Consider the following 24854-nt stretch of genomic DNA (forward strand, 5'->3'; position numbering starts at 1 on the left):
TCTTTCAAGGAAGTGTACTGTGGGTGAATTGATACACTCTAGTCCAAGTTTGAACAATCTTTTTGAATTCCAGATTTCATTAGTCTATCGTAGTCAAACCTTTTGAATGCATAGTGTTTACAGACCTGGAAGTAATTCCTACCTTTACAAAAGTGTGGTATGCATGCTGGTTTTGACTTGAGTCACAGGTACATTTTCAATGAGAAATCAATGCATGTTTTTGTTGTTCTAGCTATGTAAAAAAGAGTTCCAGTATGGTGCCTCATTACGAGCTCACCTTGTCCGTCATACTCGAAAAAACGAAGTGACTGTTGCAACTGCTAGTATTGAAGAGAGTGGTGCAGCTGCGAAGGGCAGAACTAAACGGGAGTTTATATGTGATATATGTGGAAGAAGTTTGCCAAAACTCTATTCCTTGAGAATTCATATGCTAAAACATACAGGTGTAAAGCCACATGCATGTAAGGTAAAAAAAATGAAACTGATACCACTTTTTCATATTCAGGCCATGTCTCTAAAAATTTAATTACTAACTAAAAGAACAGAATTTCAAGTATTGTTATATGCAAACTCTTAAAGGTAAGGAAAAAGTATGGTCAGTTGTAATTAAACTCATAATTTGGAAGCTTTAGGAATGAAGCCAGAGGCGCTATGGAATCTTTCTTCTAATTAGTTAATGAGCTGCAGTTAATGGACTATCCATAGCAGGAGCAGTGATGCTGTTTGCCACATTCTTCTCTCTCCAGATCTACTTTCTGATCCTGAGGAAAGTTGATCTCTGGAACTGTGAGACCCATGTGAACAAATAGCCATATGGAAGAGGTGGGGCTGTAGTAAAGAGGGTGAGAAGTGCAAAATTTCGTTTATACCAGAAGTGCAGCTTTGCCAATGGAAGCAGGGGGGCTGGTGACTTTTCCCTCTTTCTCTTCCTCACTGCAGCAGCTGATCTGTTAGTCCATTCGGTTCCTGTGATTCCAGGAATCAACAATCCTGGGACTGCTGGGGAGAGGAATATGGCAAAAGTTTACATTTGCCAGAACCTTTTACTAAGTGCTTCCTGGATTCCTCCCAGTATCTGTGTTTCATAGTTCCTGAGAAAGATGAAAATTCATCAGTTATTTGAGACACTCCACATTTTACTGACTTGGATTGAAACTCAAGATTTTTGAAATCACTATTCCTATGGTACTTTAACTGTTCTAATCCAGTGAGTTTGGCAGCAGCTAAGTTGTCCAGTCTCTTGATGTGCACTATATATCTCAAGGTATTTTCAGGTTTACAGTTGGTGTTGGTGATGAAGCCACACTGCTATTTGCTGCTGAAGTTTTGAAATTAAAATTGGTGTGTTGCAGGAAGATTCTGAAAGCGTTGGTTGAAATCTCAGTTTGAATTATAATTAAACATTGACAATATTTGCTTGCACCTGATGAACCTCTTAAATATTTTTAAAGTTGAGCTTGCTTGCTAAGTTTCTTCCAGGTGGGCAGCAGTGTTGGTCTGAAGCAATAGAACAAAGTTCGAGTCCAGTGTCACCTTTAAGACCAACAAGGTGGGTGAATTTGCATGCATGCACACTTCCTCAAATACATTGAAATTGAAGTTACCAGTCCATACATATAAGTAGAGGTTGAACAGCAAATTAGCCTACGACATAATGAAAGTGTTTTAACAGATGCAAACAGAAATAGCAAGCTAAGTTTATATGGTCACCATTTGTTTGGATTTAATTCTGAGGGGAAAACTGTGAAGTAAATAAATGTCAAAATTGGAGATAGATATTTAATTATAAATATAGCCTTCTTAACTGTGGAGTGCTAAGAGTAATTCACTGAAACCCTATTGTTAAACTGGACTACAGATCACCCCATTGCAAAGAAAAGGATGCTGTTAGTTACCTCCATGCTTGAGAGGAGACAAATAAAGCATAACAACAGGATCTCCATTAATTACAGTTAGCATTCCACAATTAAGAATGTTATGTTTACACATCTGTCTCCAATTTTGACGTATTTATTTGCTTCACTGTCCCCCCCCCCCGAAATAAATTCAGACACATAGTAACCTTATAAACTTAGCTTGCTATTCCTGTTTGCATTTGTTAAAACATTTTCATTATGTTGTATGCTAATTTGCTGTTCAGTCTCTACCTATATGTATGGACTGGTAACTTCTTCCTCTGTATCTGAGGAGGTGTGCATGCATGCAAAACCTCATACCTTGAATAAAACTTTGTTGGTTTTAAGGTACTCAACTTAAATGTTCTACTGCTAAGTTTCTGTTCTTCATTGGAATTTTGTCAACTTCAGCAAATATAAATTTTGTCCTTTTCCAAAATAATCCAGTTCCTTTTGCAACAGAAGGTTATAGGGAAATAGAACGTGTTAGGTCCAAGTATATTTCATGAAGATTATTTATCATAGAATGTTGTTCCCCCCCTGCTTGAGAATTCCTTAACATTCTCGCTGGCAATTTTATGTCTTATAGATTTGTGGTAAGTCATTCACCTACAAGCATGGTTTAAAGATGCATCTTGCACTCCATGAGGCGCAGAAGCAGTTTAAATGTGAATTGTGTGACAAGTCTTTTGTTACAAAACGAAGCCTGCAGGAACATGTGAGCATTCACACAGGTAAACAAGTTCCATTTCTCTTATTCCTCAGGTATACAGACAGCAATAGCTGCCAGAATGTGTAAACTAATATACTTAACTACAAACTCTCACACAAGGTTTCAGTTTCAAACTGATACCTGAAATTAGGGCTTTCACAAGCTTTAGGCCAGGAAGCCAACTTAACTGGAGATTAGAATTCTCTTGTGGTGAGTCACATGAGTCTGTACGAGCTCATTCAGCCCTGTTGCTGGAATGTACTGCCTCCTCTTTGTCCTATGTTGGAGTCTAGTTCTTCCTTTTAACCTTTGGGAGACGAGGGGCTGCTGCTGTATTACTGGTGGCCTGGCAACCTTTCCATAAGTACACTCATCACCCACCCTTAACAGACATCTTGACTTAATCACAATAACCTGTCACCAGATCACGTCAGTTCCACAGTGGTCCATTTTCAGCTATGCGGTGATCCAGCTGACAGATGAATGAGGGAAATGCAGTAGGAAATGAACTGGAGAAGTAGATTAGACTGCACTTGATTGGAATGATGGAAAGTAAATGCATAATGTTTTCCCAAGCTTGGAAAACCGGCAAAAGATTGTCTGTGTGCAGAATGTATGGCCTTACTTCTGTTACTGACTTACTGTTAATCATCTGTACACAGGACTGATGCCAAAGCATGTTAACCTGTTTTCCTTAACAAAAATCAGTAGCAGAGCTAGTAATGTCAGAATATGTATGAGGGCTGACTAACTCTGAGCTTGTTAATGTTTAAATCATAATGTTTTAATGATTTATGGGTTGCCTTTTAAATGAAATTTACATATCTAGTTAGCACATGGTAGAAAGTTAGGCTTTCACATATGCCTCTTTGTGTCTCGCTCATGTACATATTTTCTACAACCCTCTTTGGTTGAGATCATCTCTCCCCCTTGTTCCTTCATTGTATCCCCTGGTCCCTCATCTTCTCCATATTCAGAGCTGCCCCAGTTCCCTTGGCACTATGCCATTTCCTGTACTCAGCCCTGTCCAACCTCTTACCTGTGCTCAGAGCCTATCAGCCAATCTTCATCCTGGAGATTTTGTTTTCTCTTGTAACTACGTCTTCCCCTAGTACCTCTTTTGTCTCCACATCTTTGATTTCGTTTGTCAAGATGCCGTTTGTCTTCACTTCAGACAAAACCGGAATTTGTTTTCATCCTGTTTCCTGCTTTCCCCTACCTGGTGTTCTTGCTACCCAACAATTAACTCCATAGATCTCTCTCATTTGAGAACTGTAGCTTCCAACCTGCCCTGTGTGAGACCTTTCCCTTTACAGAAACTGTTTCCTTTAAAAATGAAGGGGGAGGACTATAAAAATTATCCAAGTAATACCAGAATTTTCTGTACGATATATCTATATGATACAACACCAGCCAAACCTATGGCTGGCAGCAGAATCTGCCAGCAGACAACAACCTTCTTAAATCTTATTAGCACTGTTTGATATTTTTAATGCATATGTAATTTTACAGTATTAATTTTAATGAAGTGATTACTTCTGTGTTTAACAACGGAATGTTCATTAATGGCATTTCAACTCTTGTTTGTCAGGAGAATCAAAATACTTTTGTTCACACTGTGGAAAATCTTTTCATAGAGCTTCAGGACTTAGTAAGCATATAAAGAAGCACCAACCCAAACCTGAAATCCGTGGATATCAGTGTACTCAGTAAGTAGGAGTAGACTCTTGAGCCTATGGAAGTGACATTTATTTTGCTAACGTTATTGGGTATTGAGAGAGATGCTTCTGTTGCTTTCAGTGAAGATGGCCCAAATTAGATAAGGCAAAAACGATTATTGAAGATGTTTCTGTTGCTGAAAGAATGCCAACTTTCTCTGAGGAAATCCGTAGCTTGTAGTCTTGAAACAGTTTTAAAATTTTTCTTTGATTACATGAAAATGCTTTATTACTTTTTGCTGTAGACCAGTGGTTCCCAAACCTTTTCAGGCCACAACCCCCTTGGTTCCATAAACTCATCCGCAGTGTCTTCTACCATATAAAAATCATTATTCAGAATAGCAGTTTGCACAACCTACCAAGATTTCATTTATTAAACAAAATCATTGATGAACTAGTTATTTTTTCTAAGTCTGATAAGTCCTCTAGCAAGTTCTTAGAAACCACTTTTCAGTAAATTCTTAATGTGGTGAAAGGGCTTGATGAAGTGATTCCAGTTTCTCAAAATCTGGTTGAGTTAGATCTTCATGGTCTCTGTGCTTCACACTCATGGGATAGAGCGCCTGCGCCGATCCCCGAATCGGTACCTAAAAAGCCCGGAATTTTTTCGTGCTTGGCACCAGTGGGCATGCGCAGGCATCCCAGTATGCATGCTCGCCAGCGCAAGTATCCCACCAGTTCCTTCTTGACCGCCGCGTTGAAAGGATCTGCTTTTGACTACTCCGGTCGGTGCCTGGTAATCTGTTGGATTTCCTCTTCTTAGCCCGTTTGTTGTTTTCCTATTAGTAGTTATAGTTAATAGTTGTTGTTGTTGAAAAACAAAAATTTGTGTTGGACTTTGCCCCTTGGGGCTTTATTTCCCCCTTCCCTTGTGGGCTCCAGTCCTATGGAAAGGCATTGGGGGTTCTTCAAACACTGCTTGAAGTGTGGAAGTAAAATTGCACCCCCTGACGGTCACTCCCTCTGCTTGTTATGCCTGGGCGAGGGACACTGTGTAGACTTGTGCTCGCATTGTTTGAGGTTTTCGAAGGAAACCCGAAAAAATCGTGCTGCAAGGCTATCAGCGGCCTTAGTCAAGTCAGCTCTTCGCCCGCCTAAAATGGCTGTGGATCCATCGGCATCGATGGGGGATGCTACTCAGGCTCTGGCTTCGATGTCGGTAGATCCATCGTCACCAGAGCGGGGCTGACCCACAAAACAACCCTCTGAAGGATTAGTGGTGCCCACACCATTGAAGAAACATCGGGACGAGTCGGGGACCTGATCGTCCCTCCCGAAGAAGCTCAAATCGAAGGAGAAGAGGAAGAAGAACAGACTTTCTTGCACTCCTCCTTCTTGGGATGTCTTGATGGAGTCGGTGTCGGCGCAAGTCGCTCCACCTCGAAAGATCTTGGCGTCTCCTAATCCGCGAAGTCCGTCGGTACCGAGGAGCCGCAGCTCATATCTGCTCCATTTTTTGGGATCGGAGCAGGAAATAGATCTAACTCAGCGAACCCACTCTTCCAGGTCGGGGTTGTGTCGTCGGAGCGACAGTGGTTTGGTATCGGAAGTCAAGACTTCGGCGCCGAACGAACCTCTAGCACCTATTACAGGACAGAGAGAGCTCAAACCAACTACTGTGATGCGTCGCTTCCCTCCTCCTCCATTGTGGGACCAACACCAGTGGCCTTGCTCATGCGGACCGTACTCGTATCCGTCGCCATACCCATGGTACCTTCCCCGTGAGTTCCCAGAATGGGATCATTGGTCAGAAGCTTTTTTCTCAAGGCTTTCGCATCAATCGGCCATTCGGTGTGCACCTTCGGCATCGGTGTCGATTCCTCCCAAGAGATGCAGAGAGCAGTCTGGGGACCAACAAGTTCATCCGTTGGTATCACTCCGTTCACCCGAATGTGCTTCGACCCCGGTTTTATCTGAGCACTCTGCTAGGAGAGAGTTGTCGACATCGGACTCTGAGGTCGGTACCGATGATGCGGACAGAGCAGCGGAACCTTCTCCAGATTCTCATATTGCTGAGGACCTTCCCATATCACTATCAGAAGATCTCAAGTCTTATGGGGACCTGGTGAAGCAGCCTCTCCCTGCCAGTAGTCCAACCACAACCAGTCGTCGATGATACCGTCTTCGATATTATGCAGAGGGATACATCGACGGCTGTGGCCGTTTCAGTGACGAAAGTTATTCTACAGGCTGTGAAGGAACCTTGGACAAAGCTGGCATCCACACTGATCTCGACACTTCGCCTGGACCATATGTACCGTGTTCAGGAGGCTGGTGCTGAGTTTTTGTTTTCCCACCCCAAACTCAACTCGGTGGTGGTTTCATCATCCTCAAGGGCGCGTAAGACCCATTCTTCTCCACCTGATAAAGAGGGCAAGAAAATTGATAATACAGGCAGACGATTCTACTCAGCAGGAACTTTGGGAGTGAAAATCTCAAACTACGCTGCTTGTATGGCTCGCTACCAGTATGCAGTTTGGGAGCAGCTCACACCGTTGATGTCATCCTGAGTGAGGAAAAGCGGGCTTCATTGAAGAAGCTGCAAAAAGAGGGATTTGCCGTAGCCAAAGAACAGCTGACTGCGTCAAAGTACATGGTGGAGGTCTCTGCCAAGACCCTCACTTCTGCCGTCTCCCTGCACCGTCACTCTTGGCTACAGTCTACAGCTCTCCAGCCTGATACCAGGGCTTATGTTGAAGATCTTCCCTTCGAGGGTGAAGGTCTTTTTAGTTCCACCACTGACAGTGTCCTTCAAGAGATGGACAAAAGTATAAAGACCTCAAAGAACCTTGGTGTTCCTGCATCTACTAGGGCCGGCAAGCCTAAGCAGTGGCACAAATCTTGGCCCAAGAGGCCTTATCAGAAATTTCCCCCTGACCAACCCTGGAGACCTCGCTCTTCACAGCCGGAGAGTAGATCTCCTTATAGGGGAAATAACAAGTCGAGGTTTGCTTCAGGTTCTGCAAACACCAGCAAATCTAAGGGCTCTCACCAGCAAAAGCAGGGCCTTTGACTTTTCTGCCACACACATCGTCGCCCCTCTTTCTTCTCACATCCGCCTCCATCACCATCTACCGGCTTGGGAGTCCATCTCCACAGATGGGTTCTCTCCATCATTGCAGAAGGCTACAAGATAGACTTTGTTCAGGTTCCGACTCAGTCAGTGATTGTTACAACACCTCCTTCCCCCCCTCTGCTAGAGGAAGTCAGCAACCTCTTGCAGAAACAAGCCATAGAACCGGTTCCGTTACAGCCAGAACGGGGTGTGTGTGTGTTCTATTTTCATTTCCTGATCCTCAAGCGGGATGGGGGATTGAGACCAATCATGGGCCTTCGAAATCTGAACAAGTTTATTGTGTACCAGAAATTCAGGATGTCTACTCTGCAAACAATTCTTCCCCTCATCAACCAAGGGGACTGGATGGCAACGTTGGATCTCAAGGATGCCTACTCCCATATCAGCATCCATCCATCTTACAGGTACTTCCTCCGGTTTGCGATAGGTTCCAACCGTTTCCAGTTCAAAGCCCTTCCATTCGGCCTGTTTACTGCACCATGGGAGTTTACCAAGATGATGAGTGTTGTAGTCGCACATCTTCGGCTCCAAGGCATAGTCGTTTTTCCATATATCGACGACTGGCTCCTTGTGGCAGATTCGGAAGAGCGTCTATCTGGCCATATTGCAATCACTCTTCGTCTTCTTCACACCTTAGGTCTGCAGGTCAACATGAAAAAGTTCCATCTCATACCATCAAGGACAGTTCAGTTTATCGGGGCTCTGCTGGACACAAACCTTCACTGTGCTTTTCTGCCTCAGCAAAGGGCAATGGACATTTTCAATCTTGTCCATCTTTTTCAAAGCCGGAAATGGGGCACAGCACAACAACTGCAGCAAATGCTGGGGCTGATGGCAGCTACTACAAGTGTGCTGTTGTTTGCGAAATTGCACATGAGAGGGCTTCAGCTTTGGTTCCTCAGAAGGTTTCGGCCCTTACGGGACTCACCTCGAAAGAGGTTCATAATTCCATCATCAATCCTTCGGGCCATGGAATGGTGGGCATCTAGAGACAACATCTGTCAGGGAGCTCCCTTCCATCTGCCTGTGATGACAGTTATGTTCATCACAGATGCGTCCTTATGGGGCTGGGGTGCTCACATGGACTCTCTGTGTGTGGGAGGACCTTGGCCTCCACAACTGACTCTTTGTCACATAAACTATCTCGAACTGTTGGCAATTCATTTTGCTCTTCAGTCTTTCCGTCCTCTGGTGGCAGGGAAGGCTGTGGCCTTGTTGACGGACAATACTACAGCCCTTTGTTATGTCAACAGGCAGGGCAGAACAGTCTCTCAATGGCTTTGTGCGCTAGCAATAGAATTGAGGATGAAGTGCCTGGAGCATGGCATCTATGTGAAAGCTGCGCACCTTCCAAGAGTTCTCAATCTGCAGGCGGATTCGTTGAGCAGAGGAGCAGCATCTCTACACGAATGGGAGATGCAGTGGCGCTTCCTTCAACCTGTGTTCCAGCTCTGGGGGTATCCTCAGGTGGATGTTTTTGCCACAGCACGGAATCGGAAGTGTCCCCTGTTCTGCATCAGGGGAGGATCGGATCCAGAGTCTTTGGGAGACGGCCTGATGTTCCTGTGGAACAATTGGTTCCTGTATTTGTTTCCGCCTCTTCCACTGCTGACAAAAGTTGTCAACAAAATAGCGAGAGAGAAACTGAGGTGCATTCTAGTCACACCGTGGTGGCCTCGGCAGAACTGGTTCCCGCTCTTGCTTCGTTTAGTGAGGGGAGTGTTTTATCAGTTCCCGGCAGAACCGGACCTTCTGTCGGCCCAGGAAGGACAAGTGTTTCATCACAACGTACCTCACCTGAAGCTGACGGCGTGGTTCATCGACCCTGTGAATTCTCGAGCAGAGTCCAGCATGTCTTTCTAAATAGTAGAAAGTTGTCTACCCGTGCTTCCTATGATAGGAAGTGGGGGAAGTTTCTTCGGTTTTTGGCCGACTCTACAGTCTCACCCCAACGGGTGGGTCTACCAGTGATTTTCGAATTTTTGTTGTCCTTGGTGGATGCTGGACTTTCCTTTTCTTCTGTTAAAGTTTATTTATCAGGAATTTCATTGTACCATGAATCTGTCGAGGGGCATTCAGTTTTTGCTTATCCTCATTCGAAACAGTTTATGAAAGGACTGGTCAGGTTGCATCCTCTGTCTAGATCACCTCCACAGTTGTGGGATTTGCTGTTAGTATTGGATAGGTTGACTAAGCGTCCCTTTGAACCAATGGCAACCTGTTCCCTACAGCTTCTATCCTGGAACACTGCATTTTTGGTGGCAATCACGTCAGCATGCTGTGTAGGGGAGCTCATGGGTATGCATTGTGACCACCCATATTTAGTTTTTCATGAGTTCGGAGTGTCGTTGGCTCCTGGTGTTTCGTTTCTCCCTAAGGTGGTTTCCCAGTTTCACCTTAAGTTGGACGTTTGGCTGCCCACGTTTTATCCCACGCCTTCCTCGGATGAGGAACATTGGTGGCACACTTTAGATATTAAGCGTGTGTTACTTTTTTACTTGAGTTGTTCTAAGAGTTTTTGTCAGGACCAGCATCTTTTTGTTTCTTATGCTGCTCCTAGATTGGGTTCAAAAATTTCATCTCAGCGGCTTTCGAAGTGGCTTACTGAGACTATTAAACTATGCTACTTGCTGGCCAAGATGCTGTTGCCTGGACCCATTCATGGACACTCTACTGGAGCGATAGCGACATCGGTGGCGTTCCTGAAGGGTGTTTCCTTGATGGATGTGTGCAAGGCCGCCCCTGGTCCTCTCCACATGCTTTCATGAAGCATTACACTTTGGATGTGCATGCTCAGCAGAGGATTCGTCTGGGAGCTGCGGTGCTGCAAGCTGTCTCTTCTGGTTGACCGTCTTCCCACCTCCGGGTATGTCTGACTTGCTAATCTCCCATGAGTATGAAGCACAGAGACCACGAAGAAGATAGACAGGTTGCTTACCTGTAACTGTAGATCTTTGAGTGGTCATCTGTGCATTCACACTACCCGCCCTCCTTCCCCACTGCTGACAGTCTCCCTATGGTAGGGGCTTCCAGCGGTCAGGAAGGAACTGGCGGGATCCTCGCGCTGGCGCCGGTGAGCATGCGTACTGGGACACCTGCGCATGCCCACTGGTGCCGTGAAAAAATCCTGGGCTTTTTAGGTACCGATTTGGGGATCGGCGCTCTATCCCATGAGTGTGAATGTACAGATGACCACTCGAAGAACTACAGTTACAGGTAAGCAACCTGTCTTTCTGTTATGTATAGTTAGTTTTAATATGCAGGCCTGGTGGAGTTAGTTTTGTGAATCACGTTACAGTACTCAAACCAATCTACTACCTGTTTAATATCTTTCCCATAGCAAGAGGTCTGTAGTCAGCCAGCTTCAAGCATGCCTTGATTTATGTATAGAAACTTGAGACTGTATGTACAAAAGGAAGCATTAACACTTACTCTAGTGAGCAAATTGGAAAATCTGCTGGCTATTTGTATGGGAAGTCAAGTTTAGGCTGATAAGTTTGCAGGCCTTTCAAATGTGTCATCTCATTTTTTTATGGTTTGTAGAATGTAATCTTTGATAGGGAAAATTGTTTATCTTATGCCTGTTTTCAGAGAAAAAAGTTGGATGTCAGCGTTTTAGAGATATGATATATTCTGGGGTGCCTAGTCAAAAAGATTAAGTCTTTAAAATCATATCCTTCCTTCAGAATCCACTTGGGTAGAGGATTACCCAAATACCCATTTACTATAGCAGAGCAATCTGTGCCGCTATAATATTAATCAACTGTCTTTTCATGGGGATTATTTTTACACTTACATTCAAAGAAGCATAACATTGTGGTGTGCAGAACTGTGTTTTGGTGCTTAAGCATACACGCACACAAACACTGTGTTCAAATGCAATTTCAGATGTGAGAAAAGTTTCTATGAACCTCGGGATCTCCGACAGCATATGAATAAGCATCTTGGGGTGAAACCATTCCAGTGTGAATTTTGTGGGAAGTGCTACAGCTGGAAGAAAGATTGGTATTCCCATGTGAAGTCACATTCTGTTACAGATCCTTACAAGTAAGTAAAGGTAGCTTGTTTATGTTCTGAATACTCAGATGAAAATTCCACGGGCAAGAGTTTATTATGTAATTCTGCTCATGCAGAATGGGATATGTGAACTAATGAAGTTGCCTTATTCAGAGTCAAACCATTTATCAAAGTCAGTATTGTCTACTCTGACTGGCAGCCAAGGTTTCAGCTAGAGGGCTTGCACATCACCTACTACATGATCCTTTTAAATGAAGAAGTTGTGGATTGAACCTGGTGCTTTCTGCATGCAAAAGACTTGCTCTGCCATTGAACCAGGTCACTCACTGTAGGGAAGTCCGTGAATATATTTTAAAGGACTTCTAAAGAAATTTTATTTGAAGCAGATACTCTGATAACTGCCTCACCCGCAGCATCACATTAGACTTGTATATCATACTACAGTTTTGTCCCAGTCTTATTTCTAGGAGCACAGGGTTACATATATAATTATCCTCCATGCCACCCTTGAGATGGAACAAATTAAGCTGAAGGTATGTAACTGGTCCTACTTTGTTGGGATTTTGAACCCAGTTATCCCTAGTCACACTGTAACTACTAACCTACACTGGCTTTCCTGGGCTTCGCTGCTCCTGTGATTAAACAGTTCCAATAAATGCCTTTCCATTTCTTTTTATGGGAGGAAGAAACAGCTTGAATTCAGTGATTATCTTAACAGGAGTGCAGAGATAATCAATCTTAATGGTTAAAATGCATTATTTTTTTCATAACACCATCACCAGATGGTTTCAGTTCTGGTTTTCATCATGAGTTTGGATAGCTCAAGTTTGCATCAGTTCAGTGTTCTCTTGTACTATAGTACTAATGATTTAAAGGCACCTTGCAAATGTGAAACACTGCTAAATATTGAACAGTAAGAAATACAAATATTGAACAGTAATATTGAACAGTAAATATTGAACAGTAAGAAATACAAGCACAGGAAAAACATCTTAGGTTGTTCTTCCAACAGTTCTTCAGATTAGAACTACCTCTAATATTTCCTTATAAAGCCTCCATTCTTTATAAACCAGCTGTAATACTTGCCATTTATGCAGTTTATTTGTATAATACAGCATGCTTTATGTAAAGTCTCAGCAATTCCTACAACAATTCCTTGTAAGGTAGAGTTGTATTAACCCTATGTTATAAGTAGAAAATGGAAGCAGTGAGAATATCGGTTTACAGAAAGTCTCCTAATTAGTTGGTGCTATAATGTTGTTTAGGTTGTAAAACTAGTTATTGTTTTTTGTTGTTTAGGTTGTAATACCAATGCTGTAAGGACCTTAGCTTACCATAGCTCCATTTTTTGAAATGGGACAGGTCACATCTCCCTTTTTTTGAGAAGGGGCAGGTTACACAAGCCTCAAGAATTGGACACAGATGCTGGACTACATAGCAAACAATTACCCTCTTGGAAGTTGGGGAGGAGCTGAAAGAACAGACTTGTGTCAGCTGGTGCAGCCATACTTGATAGCCCATTTCAGGGACAGTCTTTCCCCTTCCATCTGACACTTCCATCTGCACATGGCCTAGAGGCTTCTGAACCCTGCTCCCAGTTCCGTACACAACACCAAAAGGTCTGAGTTTTATATCTACGTTATGCTGAGGAAAAAGGATATTCATTTGGATCTTAGAATCTGAAGATTAGCCCTCTAGTCCAACCCTCTGTTCATTGCAGAATCAGCATTTAGCATCCCTGACAAGTGTTTGTCGAGCTGCTGCTTGAAGACTGTCAGTGAAGGGGGAGGTCACCTCATCCCTAGGCAGCTGATTCTCCTGCTGAACTACTCTTAATGTAAATATTTTCCCCCTAATATCCAGCCGGTATCTTTGTGCCCATCATTTAAACCCTTTATGGAGAGTCCTGTCCTCTGCTGCCAACAGGAACACCTCCTTGCCCTCTTCTAAGTGACAGTCTGTCAAATACTTAAAAAAGAGCAATTATGTCCACCCTCAACATCATCTTCCCCAGACTGAACCATTCCCAAGTCCCTCAGCTTTTCCTCATAAGCTTAGTCACCAGGCCCCTAGTCATCTTTGTTGATCTCTTTTAGGGGTATGATCTTATTTGTTATGAGGGCTGGATCTGACATAAATGGGACTTTGCTGGGCCAGGCCATGTGTGCCATAAAATGTAATGCCAGGAAATGGACATATAAACTTTATAAAGGATACAAACAAACTCAGTTTAAACATGTTTAAAACCCTTGTGATATTTTAACAGTCTTTGATAACTGACACCTCCTCCCCCCTCCCTTAAAAGATGCCTGGAAAAACGGAAAGATGGGAGACTAGTGGGATTTGGCAATGTAATTTTTAAAATAAAACATCAAGAAAAACACACAAGGATCACAGCAGAAACTAAAAATATAAAATGCTCTGAGCTTAGGAAAACATGAAATGGCTGGACATAGCAAGCTTATCCCCTCGCCCCAGATCTACTCAGAGAGGCAATGGCTCTCCAGTGTAATTTCTCCCATTAGCTGTAAGTTTCTAGGTTAGAATTACTTAGGTTCCACTCTATTGAAATACATTGCAGCAAAATACATGTGAAAGGGATATTCTGTTAAGGTATCTGTGCCCAGATGAACTACTCAAGGACTGAAATGACAGCCCCCAGAGTGGAATGATGGTCCCTGGGAGTAGCAGAAGCATTCTGAGAATGGAATGAGGGCCCCCAGAGTGGAATTCCATTCCCAGAATGCTGCTGCTACTCCCAGGGACTATCATTTCACTCTGTGCCTTGTCATTCCAGTCCCAGAACATAGATTCTATTGCTAGGAACCGTCATTCCAGTTCCAGAGCACTGTTTCTATTGCTAGTCTGTCTGGGCCCAGAGACCTTAATGGAAAATCCATCCTGCATTTTCTTTGTAACTTAGCCAATCCAGACGAGCTTCCTGATGAAGCAGGCAAAGACAAGGCAGAGGGAGCTGGGAACTTCAGCAGCCTACAGCTTTGAAGGGTGAGGACAGTTGGGGGAGGAAGGGGGAGAAAAGAGCCGTGGGATGAATTAAATCTCTGGGCAGGCTGATTCTGTCTCACAGGCTGTAAGTTTGACACCCCTTGTCTACATCCTTTTCAAATTGAGGCCTCCAGAACTGCACACAGTACTCCAGACGCAGGCTGATCAGTACAGTGTACAGTGGAACTGTGACATCTTGTGATTTGAATGTTATGCTTCTGTTGATACACCCCAAACCATCTTTTTGCTGCTGCATCATACAGACTACTCATATTTAGCATACAGTACTCTGACACCCCAAGATCTTGTTCACACGCAATGCTTTCCAAAAGTGTCCCCCATTCAGTATGCATGTTTCTTATTGTTACCTAAATGTAGAACTTTGTTGAATTGCAGCCTATTCATATCTACCCATTTTTCCAGTGTATTCAGATCTAATTGAATTCTAACTGTATCTTCTGGAGCATTCACTACTCCTCCCAATTTGGTGCCATCTGCAAAATGAGTAGTCCCTCTACACCTTCATCCAGATCATTTGTAAAAAACATTGAAAATTACTGGGCCCAGAAGTAAGCCCTGTTGCACCCCACTGAATACCTCCCTTCAGTCAGATGAAATGCCATTGACAAATATTCTAGTTCTGTATCCACCTATCCTAGAGTCAAGTCCATAGTTCTCCAGTTTGCCCACAAGAACATCATGGGGAACCCTGTCAAAAGCTTTAATGAAATCCAAATTTCCCACGATCCAGTACACTGTGACTCAGTCAAAGAAGGAAATGGTCTGGCAGGGACCTATTAGGGACAAATCTGTGCTGACTTCCCTGTATCACCATGTCTTTCAGAAGTAGATTGACACTTTAAAATCTGCTTCAGTTATCTTCATTGAGACAGACTGGCTGACCTGTAGTTTCCTGGGTCATCCTTCCTTTTTTTTTTGAAGACTGGGATGAGATTTGTCTTCCTTCAGTCTTGTGGCATATCCTTCATTCTCCAAGAGGTCTTGAAGATGATGGGCAGAGGCACTGCAGAATCTCTAAAAAGTTCTTTGAGCATGCTCAGGTGCACACCATCTGGCCCAAGGGATTTGTACTCATCCATTGCAGCCAAGTGCCTCTCAACAACCTCTCTGTCCATGTCAACCAGCAGCCCAGATGCTGTGCTTTGCCTACTATTTGAGGGCATATCTGTAAGCCTCTCCCTTTCTAATTGGTCAAATATGAGCTCACTTCTATGGGACACCTGAAACGAGGATTAGCAAGAAGGGGGGAGGCTTTGTCAGCTTCAACTCTGAACCTCAGAATATTAGCTCACCTCACACAGAAAGTTTAATAACCACAGCAATCTTGTAAAGTTTGAACTAATTAGAAACTATCTTTTTCGAAATTCTTCATTTCACTTTCGCAATTCATTCACTTGTCTGTGTGTTATTACAGTGAAATTTCTAGAACTGGATTTTAGTTAAGAGGCCCTGGGTGAAGCCTCTAGCACATGCCAGTAACTAGAAAGGTTGAGGAAGGGAGGTTGAGGAACGTGCTTGGATCTCCCTCCTAAGATAGAAAAGGTCCTTGCGCTATCATATGCACACACATTGGTAGCTGAGCCATCCTTCTGGTAGCAGTTCTGCTGGGGATTAAAGGGTACAGAGATACTGTGAATAGTGCATGACACGCCTTTAAATGTACATATCCCAACAGTGGATCCAGTGCTCCTTAAAAAGTGGCTGTGGAGAAACGCCATCTTAGTTGGGAGGGAACATGAAACTGCTAAGCAGGCTTTGGGGCCTAGCCCTCCTTTCATTCCCCCCTCCCTTCCAGAGCCAAACCAACAACTCTAGGGGGAAAGCCTCCTAGAGCGGCAGGAAGTTCTTGGTATGTGAGTTAGGCAGGAAGAGAAGCAGTTCTCAGCTGGCGCTCAAAGGAGGAGGTTGCCAGTGTGGGGGCTCCTGCCTGTGGAAGAGGCCTATTCAAGAGGAAAAGGCCCCCAGGTAGTCAGACCAAGTAAGTCATCCACAAGACAGGGCAAGGTTAGACCAGGGACAGTAGGATGCGTTTATAACCACCTTGTCTTTGTCATGCTGTTTGCTGTGCGGGTGCTGTGCTGTGTTAACCTTTTACATGCAACTGTTTTTGTTTTGTTCTTCTTTTCTTTTCTTTTTTTCTTTTAATTAAATATTTTTACTGTTTTGAATGCTGGCAGTCAAACTCTGTACCACATAGATCCCCAACCACCTTAGACCACGCTGCTTTAAGAAGGGGGCCCCGGGGAAGGCATGCAGTTGGATAAGGTGCCAATCCTCCAGGGGTTCCCCGAAGAAGTGCTGTGGTCTCTGTGATACCCAAGTACTGGGTGGCAGAGGGCCTTGAGGCCTGGCCTCATAGCTGGAGAGGGGGATTGGGAGTCCTGTTCCTCTCAATCTGAACCCCTAGACTGAGCAGGTGGTGGCAGCGAGCCCAAGTGGCAGGAGGAGAAATAGCTCCCTCCAGGAGTTGGCGACTCAATAGGGTCTGAAGGCAGAATCGGGCCGGTTCCGTCACAGTGGCTATGGTAAAGTTTGGGCCAGGAATTTGGACTCTTTTTTAATGTATTAAACGACACCTTCCTACAGTTGTGATCTGAAGAATAGCCATTCTTACTTCATGAAACATTTTCACTTCCCTAAACATTTATTCAAAGATTAGCCCATGTATATTTCTTAGCAGATTATATAACCTATGATGATCCCATTTACAGTGTTCTTGCTATTATGAACAAGAAAGAACTGCATGAACTATGTGAGAGAGAGCCTGTAGTGTGAGGAATAGTTAGTGTAATGTGCCTGAAAGCCATACCACATGTGGACCTGAACGTTCATCTGGTAATCTTACCTGAGGAAAAATTAGCTCTCAGCCCAAATATGCAATTTATTTACTCCCTTTGAGTATGATAACAATGCCTTACAAGCTGTCATGAGAACTTCGTTAGGTTTTTACCATCAGATAGCCTTGTCTTCAATTATGGTCATCTTTGAAAGTGAAAACACAATCCTAAAATACTTCAGTTGCTGTAGGGTCACTAAAGTACCAGATTTAAATGCACTGTAAAATCAATTATTTTAAGATTTGCACATAACTCTTGGACATCTGTCTTATGTTACCTTCACGTTTTTCAGGTGCAATGTGTGTGGCAAAGAATTCTACGAGAAAGCTTTGTACAGAAGGCATGTCAAGAAAGCTACTCATGGGAAGAAAGGGAGAGCAAAACAGAACTTGGAACGTATTTGTGAACACTGTGGGAGGAAATTCACTCAACTTCGGGAGTATAGAAGACACATGAATAACCATGAGGGTAAATGTGGTATATTGGATGTTAACAGCGCTGGCCCATGAGTGTGTGGCGCCCCAGGCAGGCTCCCTGCCCCCCACTGCCTTCCTTCCCTTCCTGGCGCTGCCAGGCAGTGCCGCGCTCTGTCACCACCCCCACGCTGCATCGAGGCTGGCCCTTACTGGCTTCGATGCAGCTCCCGTAACTTCTACTTCTTTGAAGAGCCCATGATGCAATAGGAGACTTCACTCCCCCTCCTTCCAGAAACTGGAAGTGAGGGGGAGCAAAGTCTCCTATCGCATCGCGGGCTCTTCATAGAAGTAGAAGCCACGCCAGCCGCATCGAAGCCAGTAAAGGCCAGCCTCGGTGCACTGTAGTGTGTGTGGGGGTGAGGTGTGTGGCAGCAACGGGGAGGAGCCCAACTAGAAGTCTGCCATGGGCATCCGGGGGGGGGAGGAGCCCAATTCAGCACCCCCTACCTCCTGGTGCCCTAGGCAACCGCCTAGTTTGCCTAGTGGGCATGCCGGTCCTGGATGTTAAGAGAAATTAATCATGAGCAGTTTATTTAGTTTAGAAGCAACGAAGTATCTTGTTGAATCTGGAGAAATGCAAGTTCAAGGACATTTGCAGGTGCAGGTTTTCTCCTCCTTTAACCTCCTTTTTCTCCCAGCAACTATTCCCTGAGACATCCAATAAGCTGATGGAGGTCACAGGATACGCATGGTAGTAGTGGGGAATGTAGTCCGGAAGACTGCAGTGAGGAGGTGTAGCCCAATGAAACCTCACCTTTCAATAGTATTTCTGTGTGCAAGAGCTGGCACAAATGTTACATGGAGGCAGTTTCCCACCAGTTTTCCATTTTCACTGTTGCCCCACTCTACCTCACCCATGGCTTGTGACTTTTTCGTCCATGTGGGTTGTGCAGCTTCTAGCATCAACTTTTGGGAGGTCTCAAGAATTGCCTGTGGAAAGAGCAGTAACTGGAAAGATCTAGCATTTGCTTTCCACTGGTCCTTAATTGAATCCAAACTATTAAACTGGTGGGAAAAACAATTCCTGTCAATATTGCATTTACAGTATTGAAAACATTATGAGTTGGATGTAAACTCTTTGCCAAGCCCAAAAACAAACCAATATGCAACATCTAGGTATCACTGTCTTAACCCACTAAAAGTTGGTTGTATTTTTGTAGCACAGACTATAGCATCTTTTAAGAATATTTCATAAGATGTCCTGAGGAGGCTGTTTCTTGCCTGCTTAATACTGTTAATGCATTTTGCATTTCAAAACATCAGACACAAGAATAACTCAGAGTGACTGTGGTTGAGAGTGATATATCTTGGCATGAAGACATTAACCAGTGAAAGAGAGCCTTTTAGATTCAGTGTTTTATACTGTGATCTGTGGAGACTGAGCCTCCAGAGAGATTGCTGCTGACTTACTTTTGCAGAGGTGATTTACTTAGCCTTCCAAAGGCTTTTAACCTTTCTTTATTTTCATATTTTGCTGACTAGGAGTTAAGCCCTTTGAATGTTTGACCTGTGGAGTTGCCTGGGCTGATGCACGTTCTTTAAAGCGCCATGTGAGGTCACATACTGGAGAGCGGCCTTATGTTTGTCCAGTGTGCAACGAAGCCTACATAGATGCTCGTACCTTGAGGAAGCATATGACCAAGTTCCATCGAGATTATGTACCTTGTAAAATTATGCTGGAAAAGGACACACTTCAATTTCATAACCAGGGGACCCAAGTGGAACATGCCATCAGTATTTTAACATCTGATGCAGCAGAACAAGAAACAGAGATGTGTGGTGAAGAGATTGAGACAGTTGTAGTAACTGAAGAAACTCTTGAAGCTGTTGCAGCTACTGAAGAGTGTACAACAGTTTCTACTCTTTCTGACCAAAGTATCATGCAGGTAGTCAATTACGTATTGGCACAACAGCAAGGACAGAAAATGGCTGAGGTTACAGAAGCTATTCAGACTGTAGAAGTAGAGGTAGAACATGTTTCTGATCAAGACTGAACACAAATGCTGTTTGATGCAGAAGAGGATGACCTGAATGGAACAGCATGAAGCTATCAAATTATTACCAGTCAGAATGATTGGACTTGTATAGTAATGTCGTAGTACCGGAACCGTGTTCTGAGTTTGTTTGTATAATACCAACTTCTGTAATTAAAAGAAATATTGGAGACCTTCAGCGTAAACCATGGTCTTATACTAAGATTACTGCATCCATTGTAATCACTTCATTTAAAAAGTAATCTTAAAAATAAAGTCTTCTAAGTGACAGTGGTAGGTATGCTGTAGTCTTTTTTTCTCTCTGCAGATAGACTATATATATATATATATATAGTCAGAGTAATTCTTTTTGTGTTATCATAAAAAAAAAAAGATAACCAGATTTACTCATAAGGCATACTGAAGACTAGGATAGGGCTGTGCACTTGGAGCTAATTATGAATAATTTGTTGACACATATGAATATTGTGGTCACAGGTATGATTGTGTGCAGTAGTCAGTCTACCATGCTTATTTGTTCATATATCTCTGCACAGCTGTTTTTGTACTCAAGTCTAACATACACAAATGGTGGAAAGCTATGATTTCTTGTACTGAGGGTTTCTTATGGAAATGAAGTTGCAATCAGGTGTGATTTTTTCAAAGCACACTGTGGCAGGGAGTCTCACTGGGAAACTAATATAAACGAATGTGTAAATCCCTGCACTTACTTTTTTTTTTGCGTAACCTAAGTCCTAAGGTTGCAGTGTTTGAGACAAGTAAAACATGTTTGTACATTTTATTTATATTAACTTTTTGTAAAATTATGCTGTATTTAAAAAGAAATATAAATCAAAAAGACTAAAGAACAAAAGTAGTATTGTTGTATATATGAAAACTTATTTTGAACATCATAAATTTTGGCTCACAAGCTGACAGAACCAGTGCTTTGAAGTCTGTTGTGGAATGTTCTTCAAAATGGAAACTGTGTAAAACTGTCTTATTTCTCATAGCTATATTTGTGTTCATGGCTAAGCTACAGGCCACAGCTGACTCTGTCGAAACAGAAAAGGTAGAATTGTTCAGTGTCTGTAAACTATGTAATACTATGAATCAGTAATGAATATTCAGAAAAATTTAGGTGTAGTGTAGCTATATTGTCTTGAACCAGAGAAAATACAGCATTTAAGCTAAGGATGGGGAGCTGCACTAGATGGCAGTAGCATTTGTACCAGCTCTTGCCCACTAGTGAGTGCACAATTTACTATAGTTCTTTGTTCTAGAAATGCTCTCAGTGTCCATTCTCCATACCTATTGCACAAATCTGCAGTGTCAATGACAACATGAAAGCATCTTGTTTTCATGAAGAGACAAATAGTATAACTGCAGAAGATGAATCACTACATTAAATTGCTAAAATGTGTGGTTTGTGTATCAAGTTTCCACTTTTACATATGTTATGAAATTCTAACTAAAATGCCGGTATTTGGCAATAGCTGTTGTTTTAGTAGGCCCAAGCACTCGTGTTTCCCAGTATATTAATGAACACAGACTAATGGGTTAAACAATGCTGTGTCGTTAATAGCTGGCATGAGTAGAGGTATGCAAATGCTTCTTATTTGATCATGATTTTGACAAAGTGTTGGTGTTCTTTCTGAGCTGTTTTAAAATTTCTGTACTGAGGGAAGATCTCTTTTGTAATGGAAATGTGTGTGCTCAGAATTTTAACTCTTGACCTCAAAACCAAAATTGTCCCTGCAGTGCTTAAGTACAGAAAAGTTGTTTTCACTAACCTGTTTTTTTAAAAAATCCTTTCCTAGTACTTCTTCTGCCTCTTCAAAGTGGCATTAAGGGTGTGTCTTTTGTTAATGGCTGGGGAAGGCAATGGCAAACCACCCCATAAAAAGTCTACCGTGAAAATGTGAAAGCAATGTCACCCCAGAGTTGAAAACGCCTGGTGCTTGCACAGGGGACTTCCTTTACCTTTTTAACTATTTAAAGGCATAGGTCTTACGAGGGCCGCCAAGGTGGCTAATAATATGATAAAATTACTTTTTAAAGCAGCTTGGTAATATTAGCATTTGTTAACCTTCAAACTCTACCCTGCATCCATTTCAGTTCAGCTTCTGCCCTGGTTAGGCAACAGAGATAGCATTCGTCACCTGGATCAAGGTGGGTCAGCACTCCTGTTGCTACTTGATTTAACAGCAGCATTTGGCACCATCTATCTTTTGACCCACCACCTTGCTGAAGTGGGGATATGATGGACTGCCTTACAATGGCTTCTCTCTTTTTCCAAGGTCGGACAGAGAGTGGCACTTGAGAGGATTTCACCGCATTACCCCCTGATGTGTGACATCAGGAGACCCTACGTTATATAACATCTATATGTGCCCTCTCGCCCAGCTGATTTGGAGGTTTGGACTGGGGTGTCATCAATATGCTGATGACACCCAGCTATATCTGTTGATGGCTGCTCAGACACCACCCCAGAGGTTCTTGCCAGGACACTGGAGTCCATGGCTGACTGGTTGAAGCAGAGTCATATGGACATATGAAGCTGCCTTATACTGAATCAGACCCTTGGTCCATCAAAGTCACTATTGTCTACTCAGACTGGCAGCGGCTCTCCAGGGTCTCAAGCTGAGGTTTTTCACACCTATTTGCCTGGACCCTTTTTTGGAGATGCCAGGGATTGAACAGGGATTCTAAAGCATCTTACCAAGCAGATGCTCTACCACTGAGCCACCGTCCCTCCCCACAGAGTCAACTGAAAGAAGGAGGCTCATCTAAGGAGGTCCTGTGCCTGAGCTGCAGGGGGATGGAATCGAGGATCTGGCTCTTTACCTTCAATGGGGCACTGTTAGTACCAGCATTGATGATGAGGAGTCTGGGTGTATGCCTCACTTTCAATGGAAACCTAAGTCAGGACCATTGCTAGATCAGCCTTCTACCATCTTCATTAGGTCAGGCAGTTAACCCTCCACTGCCATGACTTAGCTACAGTGATCCATGTGTTGGTCACCTCCAGGCTGGGCTACTGTAACCTGTTCTATGTTGGGCTACCCCAAGACTGATCCGGAAACTTCAGCTGTTCGAAAATACAGCCGTACATGTTCTTATGGGGACTTCAGCACATATACAGCCTGTACTCTGACAGCTGCATGGCTTCCAGTGGAGTATCGGATCAAGTTCAAGGTTTTGATATTATCCTTTAAAGCCTGTGTGGTCTGGGATCATCATATTTGCAGGACTGTCTCTCCCACTATGTCTTCCAGAGAACTCTGCATTCTTCTTCAGATCAACACCTGCTGGTGATCCCTAACCCAAAGAATGTCCAATTAGCCTCAGCCAGAGCCTTTTTGACTCTGATTTCAGCCTGGTGGACCTGTCTCCCACTTGAGATCAGGGCCCTGCAAGACTTACAACCAATCTCCAGGACCTGTAAAACTGCTGTTCTGCCATATTAGACCGCCCCCCCCCCCAATCTAATCATCTACTCCAGGGGTGGCCAATGGTAGCTCTCCAGATGTTTTGCCTACAACTCCTATCAGCCCCAGCCATTGTTACCTCAACCAGCTTTTTATTGGGGAATATTAATTTTTCTTAGCTCAAAATGGTAGGCTACGAGAGGTGAGGTAAGCAGGAACTCTGTCAGTGTTTACAGAGATAGACCGCTGAAATCCTTGGTTAAATTAATGGATTTTATTATTGAAAAATGATTTTAAATAGTTAATCCCAATCAAAGATTTTCAAGCATACAAGAGGAATTACAGAGGTTAGCTGATAGGAAGGGAGGGGGGAAAGGTAATGCAATACCTAGTTCTTGCAGTGTAGGCTCAGTCAGAGGGAGAGAGGACTCTTTCAAGAAGGGATGGGGGGAAGGCACTCTAGGAGGGACTCTCAAGAAAAAGGGGGAGAGACTCCTGAGAAAAAAAGGTATAAAAATATAGTGGAAGATGGGTTAGTCTATGTAATGAGATAAACAGCCAATATCTCATTACATATACTAACCCGTCTTCCACTATATTTTAATGTACCCTTTTTTTTTCTCTTGGCAAAATGTATTTCTTTTAGAACAGTGTATCAGAATTAAGGTGACCAGATCGTCCCGGTCACCCGGGAAAGTCCCAATTCTGGCCCCCAATTCCCGCCTCCCGGGCTGGCTATACCGGGACCATTAGAGATCCCAGTTTAGCCAGCGGGGAGCCGGCGGGCCGCGCGCGACCGAGCGTCCCTCCACGTGCGCACGGCGGTGTGGCGGGCTCTGCACATGCACGGGGCCAGGAGAGTGGGCGGCGTAGGGCCCGCCACACCGCCGTGCGCACGCGCAGGGACGCTCGGTCCCTCACTCGCCGCCTTCCCCGACCGCGCGCCCTAGCGGCGGCAGAGGGGGAAGCGGCGGAGGCCGTGGCCGGAGCGGGAGGTGGGCCTGCGGCGTGGCGGGAGGCCCCGGGGTCAGTGGGCTCGGCCGCCTCCTTCTCAGCCGCCGGCAGCGCCGCCAGCAGCACCAGCCGCTGCTGCACCTCCTGGCCAGCCCGCCCGGAGGGGAGGCCGCGCCCTGAGAGAAGGTAAGCCGGCACGCAGGGAGGGGGCGGCGGGAGGGGGCGGCCGGCCTTCCTTCCTTCTCTCCCTCCTCCCTTTCTTCCTCCCTCCTTCCCTCCCTTCCTTCCCTCCCTCCTCCCTTTCTTCCTCCCTCCCTCCTCCCTTCCTTCCCTCCTTCCTCCCTCCCTCCCTCCTTCCTTCCCTCCTTGGCTCTCAAATATCCGATGTTCATGTCTTGCGGCTCTCAAACATCTGACCTTTATTCTGTGTTGTTCTTTTGTTAAGCAACTTTGGCCACCCCTGGAGTAGACAATACTGACTTTGGTGGACCCAAGCACTGATTCAGTGTAAGGGAGCTTTGTGTTTGTGTCTTCTGGTGCAATTTTGTTCTCAAATCCTGTATTTACTTCATCAGTATATGGGATAAGGCACTTTCTCAACTGTGCTGCATAATGCAGCCTATTTATTTTGTCCTGTTTGCTCTGTTGGCTCTATCTGCGCCACCTTCATCACTTTCGGGGTGTGGATCCCCCAGTGGGGTGGTCTCCCGACTCCCTCCGCCAGCTGTTTCTGATAGC

The 24854-nt window shown here is 44.1% G+C and overlaps 1 protein-coding gene across 1 annotated transcript in view; it reads left to right on the plus strand.

The window, feature by feature from the left end:
• Positions 1-20605, plus strand: part of ZBTB11 (zinc finger and BTB domain containing 11) — a 32284-nt gene extending 11679 nt beyond the window's left edge. Inside the window, exons 6-11 of the mRNA XM_060234585.1 lie at positions 233-466; positions 2485-2629; positions 4199-4316; positions 11290-11448; positions 17575-17750; positions 19241-20605. Coding sequence (XP_060090568.1) covers positions 233-466; positions 2485-2629; positions 4199-4316; positions 11290-11448; positions 17575-17750; positions 19241-19752 — 1344 coding nt within the window. The 3' untranslated portion in view covers positions 19753-20605. The remainder of the gene's footprint in view (positions 1-232; positions 467-2484; positions 2630-4198; positions 4317-11289; positions 11449-17574; positions 17751-19240) is intronic.
• The last annotated feature ends 4249 nt before the right edge of the window (positions 20606-24854 follow it).

This window comes from Heteronotia binoei, chromosome 3 (assembly GCF_032191835.1).
Source record: "Heteronotia binoei isolate CCM8104 ecotype False Entrance Well chromosome 3, APGP_CSIRO_Hbin_v1, whole genome shotgun sequence".
NCBI classification, from domain to species: Eukaryota; Metazoa; Chordata; class Lepidosauria; order Squamata; family Gekkonidae; genus Heteronotia; species Heteronotia binoei.